We start from the raw sequence: 8764 nt of genomic DNA on the forward strand, positions 1-8764 counted from the left end.
TGTAATATTGTCTGAAATTAATTCTACATATAAAGTGGTTTGAAAAAATGTTTGCCCCTTTACTTATTTTTTGCATGTTTGTTACAGATCATTAAACAAATGTAAATATTAGACTAAGATAACACGTGATAGTCATAAGTAAACACATCATGTAAACGCAAGCAGTTTTTACATGAAGGTTTTTATTATTAAGGGGGAAAAAATTCTAGAAAACTACATAGACTTTTTTGTTAAAATGTAAATAAATCCCAAAATCATGCCTCTAGAAAATTGCCTTATTACCTTTTGGGAGAAGCCTGTGCTATTTCTAGTTAAAAAATCTAACATTAAGTCAGAATTTGCCTGGGTTATGAATGATTTCAGGCTTTACTGTATATGTATGTGTGCATATATATATATATATATATATATATATATATATATATACGTTTTACTTATTTGTAAGTTTGTAATTGATTCATATTTTTTTTTATGAAAACATTTTAATGTTATATTTTAATATATAATTATACATTTTTAAAACGATCAATTACTTTAAACATAACATATTTAATTATTTTGGAATTTTAAAAAAACTGTGTATGTAACAAGGTGGCTCATCGGTTAGCACTGTCGCCTCACAGCAAGAAAGTTGCTGGTTTGAGCCCCAGCTGGGCGAGTAGGCATTTCTGTGTGTAGTTTGCATGTTTTCCCCGTGTTTGTGTGGGTTCCCTCGGGTGCTTCGGGTTTCTCCAAAGACAGGTGAATTGAGTAAGCTAAATTGACCGTAGTGTATGTGTGTGCATGAGAATGTAGGGATGTTTCCCAGTGATGGGTTCAAGCTGGAAGGGAATCCGCTGCATAAAACTTATGCTGGATAAGTTGGCGGTTCATTCCACTGTGGCGACGCCAGATTAATAGAGGGACTAGAAAATGAATAAATGAATCTCTTTAGATAATTTCCCTTGCTGCAGATACTTATTTGTAGCCTTTATCACCCAACTGTTAAGTTACTAACATAATCCTTATATCATAATATAATGCGCCAACCTGATTTCATCAAGTAGGACATGTTCCTGGATTAACATCTATGTTGATCCTGGAACAACATTACAATCAGCCAATCAGAATTAAGAGATGTGTTAAGTTTAGGCTTACGGTTGGGTTTATGCACTTCTACATGATTTTTATCCAACTATCATTCCCCTTTGATTTTGGGAAAACTTTACAGTTATGGTTGGGTTTAGGGGTAGGGAATAGGTATGGATTTCATTTTCGAACCAAATGATGTTCCAGGATCAACATAGATGTTAATTCTTGATCGCATCGTACTTGGGAAAATCATTATGTGCAATTAAATACAAACCAATGTCAATTGTCTTCTAGTTTATGAAGCCATCTCTGTTAATTAACAGAAACCAACAAGTAGAGGGAAAAACTGCATCAAACAATATAAATCTTTATTAACTCTAAAAACAGGGCACATGTACAAATGCATGCACACTGCATGTCTAATTACAACAGAACATGTACAGAGGTAATATTGATACAGATAACAGAGATCCAAAGCCAGTGATTGGACAGGAGCAGACAGTGAACGATTCCTGAGCTGCAAAAGCGGATGGACTTGGATAATTCCTGACGATCCTAATTATGTATATTGGATAAGCCAACCAGAAAGCTGGCCTAAAGTACGTTCTTTTAGGTTTGATGCCTATTGCACAACGCCTTATATGACAGTCCATAGAATATTTATAATAAAGTCAGGAATTTCCTTTTTCAGATTGCCCAAGTCCATTCACATGAGAGGGTGTCTCATATTATTATCCCTTTTTTTTTTTTGGTAATTTTTTACTTGCAAGTTAAAAATTAAATATTCTACTTTGTCCTCAATGCGTAATGCATCGTTTTAGCATAAAATGGCAATGTTTTTCTTTACAAAATATAAAATAGACATAGGTGTACCAGTTCTGCACAGAAAGGATGGTCGGATATCATCCCCCAGTTTGGCCATCCAAAGGGGCTCCCTTGGCCCTCGACATTGTGTAAAGTTACGGGATTTGAACAATCAGGGGGAGGATAACCGCAAAGCTGGTCCAGACGGATTGTAAATGTGCTGCGGGAGTATTTATGCAGACACAGATGAGGTTTCGGTCTTGCTGGAAACCTCTGAGGACTCATCAATCTTCTTGCCAAATACAGTCTCCATGATGCAGGCGTTGAACTGGAATCATAAAGAGAGGTGTGTTAGTGTTTGGGTATATGCATGCACATTTTTTATTGAGTATGTTTTGTGCTGTTCATCTCACCTGTTTGTTCATGAAGGCGTAGATTAGGGGATTATACACGCAGGAGCTCTTTGAGAAGAAAGCAGGGATGGCGACCAGGCGGTAATCCTTGTTTGGCTCATCGGAATTGGCAAAATACATGGCGGTGACGGCATAAGGGGCATAGCAAAGCACGAAAGAGCCAACCATTACAACAACCATCCTGGACACTTCTCTCTCTGCCTTCTGGGTGGACTCTGACTCGGCCTGCTGGGCTGCAACCTAAGGGTAAAAAGAAGAATTGTTTTTATTTTAAAGGAGGAAAAAAAATTAGGAAAAAGGGTGGAAGATCTTTAATATGACATGATATGTATGGACGCACAGATCTAAAACGACTACTTTGAGTGCATTAAATTAAATTGACTTAATTATGGAACATTTCTTCAAAATGAAACCAATGCAATATCATAGAAATTAAATGTTTAAAAAAAAGAATTATCTAGTTACGCTTTGTTTTTAATTTCATAATTGTTTTTTTGAAGGTGATTATCTATATAAAAAAAGTATAATATGTGTCCAATTGGAAAAGTAAACTGGAAATAAATTTGCCAAAAAAAAAAGGGGGACAGACCTTAAGCAAGGTTTGACGAAAGAAAGAAACTATATCATGATATTTTAAAACAGCAGAGTATAGAGGTGGATTTAACTATTATAACTAAGCATTTGCAAAAAACAAACAAACTAAAATAGTAGCATTTTGGGTGCTGTTGCTGTTTTTAAAGTTTAAAATACCACGATTATGGCCTGAATGTAACAAATATCTGCACTATTTCTCCACAAGGATCTAAAAGCAAAGGCACTCACGGCGCGCAGGGCTCCCAAGAGCTGTGAGTAGGAGAAAATGATGATGGTCATTGGCATCATGAAGCAGGTGACGAGAAGGAAGTAAGTGTAGCTCTCTGAGTTGTACTCCTCGCTTTTTGTGTACCAGTCAGGTCCGCAGGCAGTGCCAAGACCCTCGGGAATGTATCTGTAAAGTAAATATTAATTCAAATCAATCTTTATCACTATTAGTGAGCAATCCCCCCCCCAAAAAAAATCTCCAGGAAAACTTCCTTCACCTGCTCCATCCAAAGAAGGGAGGAGTAGCACAGGCGGTACCAATGATCCAGGTGAACACCACAGCTCCAACAGCCTGGCCTTGTCCGAATTTGAAGCTTCCGAAGGGTTTGCAGATGACCACATATCTCTCGAAAGCCAGAACAGCCAAGGACCATCCCGTCACAAGACCTGGAAGAAGAATAAGTCTATCAGCACACTTATCTGAATGTGAAGTTCAATTATTCCTAGACCTGTTCCAACCCTAATTAAACTGCACTAGCTAATCAAGTCTAAAGCTAAACTCAACCTGACATTGCAAGACTGAATGTGACTCTTACCTGCAATCGATCCCATTGCCGCTTCCATCGCACACAACGTATACCCAAGGAAGTAATAACCTCTAGCAGCGCAGACGAATACTTGACTTACAGAGAACGTGTCGAAAATGAAGCCTGCTAGGGAGATGTTTACCAAGATGTAGTTGAGAGGCTGCCTGAGTTTCTTGTACTTCATCGTGACGAAGAGGACGATTCCGTTCATAGGTGTGCCCACGATAAATACAAAGCCCATGAAAGCTGCCTGCAGGTAGAACGCCCATTTGGGGGCAATGTGGTATTGTTCGCCCTCGAAGGGGCTGACTTTGGAAGCATTTCCGAATTGAACGGCCCACGCGTCCATGGTTGTGCCGTTGGAGGCCTTCTTCTGTGTGTCCTGGTGGAGTCAACAAGGAGCCTGACTGAACCGATGCGGAGAGGTGGCCTTTTATAAAATCCCCAAAGTCTTGCCTGGTGTGAAAAGGCGGGGATGAAAAGGAAGATCATCCTCCGGGTTATCTTCCGGACATGTTGCCAGGATAATCCGCCCTGTCCATGTGAATTATCCTCAACACTCCTCTGGATTCTATAAGCGCTTGATTAGGCCACACGTGTCGCATGGTAAATGTTATGTTTTAGCTTGCATTGGAGCATAAAATTTCAACTTTCAGTAAATATGTCAATATAATATCAAGATAGTAAGTATATTATTGGGATATTGTCATCGTTTTTGTACCCCTCACGAGTTTCTTGAGTTCCTGTTGAACACAGGAGAAGATCTCTCAAAGAATGCTGGTTGATCGTTGACTCATTGACGTCCATTGTAATTTTCTTTTCCTACTATGGGGTCCAGTGGGTGACAGCAACTTCAGAAGAAAGGGTGACAGTTTATTTTGATGGTCCATTTGAATATTAGAGGACTTTCTGCACAATATCAGTGGATATGCTCATTCAACAGACATTTAACTGACTATAAGAGACTTAACAAGTACATGTCAACTTACACAAACACCCACCCTAACAGTTCACTTGTAATCTAATGAGAATTAGTTGGCATATTGATGCAACGTAACTTAAATTCAACAAACAGACCATCAAATTAAAGTGTGACCGAAGAGAGAAACTCATAAAGGTTTAAAACCACATGAGGGAGTGTAAATGATGAGGTCATTTTCATTTTTGGGTGAACCATCCCCAACTTGAACAACTATTAAGCTTCTAATGCATGATGGTTTTGCCAGTAATCATTGCATATTCACTAATTTAATTACTTGATACTAGTTTAATAACAACCGTGCACAAATTTAATCATATTTATTTTGTTACCTGGACTTTGTGTTGATGATTTTTACCATCACCGTACACCCATCAACCAGTACATTTCACATTTACAGTAGCTCATATTTACAATCTCATCCATATTCTCAAAATGTGGCATTTTTGACATCTTTAAAATCAACATTGGATTTGGCTGACAGTTTATTCACTTAATCCACCTCAAGTGACTGACAATGCAGACTAATTTCTTTGCAGTAAGCCACTTTCAAGCCATTTCAAGCTTTGCCGATGTTAATATATAGTATTATGCTTATGATAGACCGAATAACATGGGAAAAACATTCTTGCGTATACAGTAGCTCAGGTCATTGGGACACTATACACTTTTTACAGTAAAATGTATTGTTGTTACATTGAATTAATTGAGACATACTAAAATGTTTGCTATGTTATCAATGAGGGGAAGGGTGGTAAATGTTATCCAGGATCTCAAAAACCCGGGTTAGTGTTTAAGGTTTAAACAACAACAAAGTATGATAGTGAAGCTGCTCTGAAGCAGTATACCTATACTGTATAAAGCAGACTGTTCTTAACTCAACTAATCCACATACTGGTTCACATTTGACATGCATTTTCACAATTGTAATGAATGATAAACTATTAATCTGTCAATCAAAACTATTTCTATAGCGCTAATACAAAAACACATATGTTGGCTGATGTGAGCGCATCATTAAATACACTGTACAACCCAACAGTCCACTTTATCAAATGAAATGAGTTAACTCAAAATTTACTGAAAGTTAATTCTACTCATTTTAAAAGAGTTTTGAACCCAGTGTTGAAGATAATGAGTAATTAAATATCTCATTACTTAAATGGAGTAAGTTCACAGTACTACTATATATTAGTTTTTAACTCAAATTGTTTGTAGCAATCGATTTCCTCAAACGGTTTGAGTTGCCTTACCTTATTGGGTTTTACAGTACTCAGTTGGTTTGAGTTCTCCTCATTTATCGGGTTTTACTGTGCTCAAATTGCTTTATTTACACAAATGGATTAAGTTCCCAGTACTCATTAGGGTTAGTTTTTAAACTCAAAATGGTTTGTTGCAACAGTTTCCTTAAATAGTTGAAGTTACCATAACTGTTTGGGTTTTACAGTGTACATCATTTAAAAAAATGCCAAAGCAGGTTTTTAACTGTACATAAAACATTTATAGTTTATATTTCAAAAATGAAAACATAAGCTATTCCAAAGTCTTACTAAGGAGAAAGCATGGTCTCCTCTCTGGGTTAAATTAGTCCTTGGGACTTCAAGGAGATTTTGACTCTCAGTTTATGTTTTCCCACCAAATGATCTGCAGCCGATAGTGGCATTTTAATCGATTTACCTAGTGAAAACTAAAGAGATGTAGCCAAAATACTGGTAAATGTACTAGTATGCTCATTTGAAAACTTGACTGAGTCACAGTTATCATTAATGTACATTTAATATCAGAGGCAAATGCTGAATACTGTCATAAACATACTGTATATTAGTCTAACCCAGGGGTGCCCAAACTGGGTCTTGGAGAGTACTAGTTTACCTGATACTATAGTTTAATAACAGTTATGCAAGAATTAAATCAATCATATTTCATTACCTTTGGTTTGAGTTGATTTTATACTCATTACCCAGTACATTCAACATCTACATGACCTCATATACACAATCTCATCCATGTTCTCAAAATATGACATTTTTTACATCTTTAAAATCAACATTGATTAATATCAATCAACACCAATCTATTAATCTAATCTATTAGTTTGGTTTGATAATGATAGTAAACTAGTTAAGTGATAGTACCCTCCAAGACCGAGTTTACAGAGAAAACACGGTCTCCTCTCTAGGTTAATTTAGTCCTTGGGTCTTTAAGGAGATATTGACTTTCAGTTGAGGTTTTCCCTCCATTTGATCCGCACACCGATAGGGGAATCTTAATTGATGTAACCAAAATACTGCTAAATGTACTAGTATGCTCATTTAAACACTTGACTGAGTCACATTTATCATTAATATACATTTAATATCAGGGGGAGATTTTGAATGTTATTTCATACACATACTGTATATTAGTATAACCCAGGGGTGCCCAAACTTGGTCTTGAAGGGCCGGTGTCCTGCATATTTTAGTTCCAACCCCAATTAAACACACTTGAACCAGCTATACTATGCAGGGAACCGGCCCTCCTGGAATGAGTTTGGACACCACTGGTCAAATCTAATGGACGGCCATTTTAGGTGTAGTCAATCAATGCTTATAAACGAATCATTATTGCTAGCTTAGTTTATTTCATGGCTGTTTTGTGCTCTGATTAGCTATATCGATGATAAAATGATCAGTAGCCTTCTGTACAACTGGGTAATGCTCCTGGGACACTTAGCTTGAGTGTTTTGGTAAGTGCAGAACCAAACCCTGCAAGTAAAGATGACTAAAAAGACACTGCATCGTGATAGATTATGTGGCTACTATAGTATGTCAGGTAGCAATATTGCCCTAGTTTTTTTGGGCCAAACAAGCTTGTTAAGTCCACAACAGCATAAGCAGGCGAAAGGCAAACCAAACTCTTAAGTTCTTCAAGCATAAGGATGAGCCGTAATCTGGAAACAAGATTTACCTAAATCAATCCCTAAAAATCCCTACAAACCGCATTGATGTCACAAAAGGATTACGTCCAAACTGGCAGTTTATCTTGTTAGCCGAGACTTAGATTGTGGGTCAATTTTGATAATCTGGGGAGAGATAAAGAGTGCTAAACTGTAAATCCTATACATCCGGCCTCATTTATACACCTCACTTGAGTTTCCTCATTTCTCCTTAGAGACTCTTCCCTTCTCTCTCTCTCCACTCGCCATTTCTGTTCTCTGGTTTTGGCAGGTGAGTATTGCCTTTTAGACTGGGAGAGCTTTAAATTCTGAATTTTGTGCATGACTTATTAGAACATACAGAAATGTATAGCAATTTATCATAACCTTATTATGCTTCTTTCAGTTTTGTTCAGTGTTTTTTTTTGTATAGATTTAACCAATATTGCTTTTTTTGTTTACTGAATTTATTTGCAGGTCTCTAAATTGGACTCTCTTATACATTCTGTTCATATTTTAATGTCTGGCTTTATTTAATATCACTCTATATTCAGTTTGTATGTATTATTCATGCTTCTTCATACATGCAACTTCTTATATCATGTACAGTTTGAAATATGAATGCACTTATGTTTGTTTTTAATGTTGAATGAGCTGTTTCATGAACGTCAAGGGCCATCCAGTGACCCGGGGTTGTATTGTAACCAAGCTGTAAGTGTCCATGATGCATGGGTATGATACGACCTGGGTTACAGAATGGTGATGGACATCCTGGAAATAACAGTAGTGTAATGCATCTTTATCTGCTTTATATTAATAAATGATGATTGAATGCAATGTAAATGTTTGATTGTGTGCAAATAAAAGTGAGATGGAAGATTTCTGGTGTTGAAAACTGAAACCATTTGGGATTCTTCTGCTTGGATGATCTTTTCTTATTTAAATCTGTCATGCCAGTGGGATCATTTCTCATAATGAAATGAAACAGAAGTAAAGAGGCTGAGGAAATACCATGCTGGAAACCAACATGAACAGGTGATTGTTTTTCACATGTATAATGTCAGAGCTCGGAGTAGAGCCGCTTCTCCTCCACATTGAGGTGTCTTGGGCATCTGTTTCGGATGCCTCCTGGACACCTTGGGAGGTGTTCCAGGCATGTCCCACCGGGAGGAGGGCTCGGGGAAGACCCAGGAC

At 37.3% G+C, this 8764-nt stretch overlaps 1 protein-coding gene and 1 non-coding gene across 2 annotated transcripts; one reads left to right on the forward strand and one right to left on the reverse strand.

The window, feature by feature from the left end:
• Positions 1-1418: 1418 nt before the first annotated feature.
• opn1sw1 (opsin 1 (cone pigments), short-wave-sensitive 1) lies at positions 1419-4085 on the reverse strand. The gene is made up of 5 exons (NM_131319.2): positions 3686-4085; positions 3368-3536; positions 3111-3276; positions 2289-2528; positions 1419-2203 (listed from the first exon to the last, which is right to left on the reverse strand). The coding sequence occupies exons 1-5, from the start codon at positions 4023-4025 to the stop codon at positions 2108-2110; spliced, it is 1011 nt and encodes a 336-aa protein (NP_571394.2). The 5' UTR covers positions 4026-4085; the 3' UTR covers positions 1419-2107.
• A 4151-nt stretch (positions 4086-8236) lies between these two features.
• On the forward strand, positions 8237-8335 carry mir729 (microRNA 729). Its single transcript, NR_030510.1, has one exon. It is a non-coding gene; the product is annotated as a microRNA 729 (primary transcript).
• Positions 8336-8764: the final 429 nt, after the last annotated feature.

Source organism: Danio rerio, chromosome 4 (assembly GCF_049306965.1).
Source record: "Danio rerio strain Tuebingen ecotype United States chromosome 4, GRCz12tu, whole genome shotgun sequence".
Classification (NCBI taxonomy): Eukaryota; Metazoa; Chordata; class Actinopteri; order Cypriniformes; family Danionidae; genus Danio; species Danio rerio.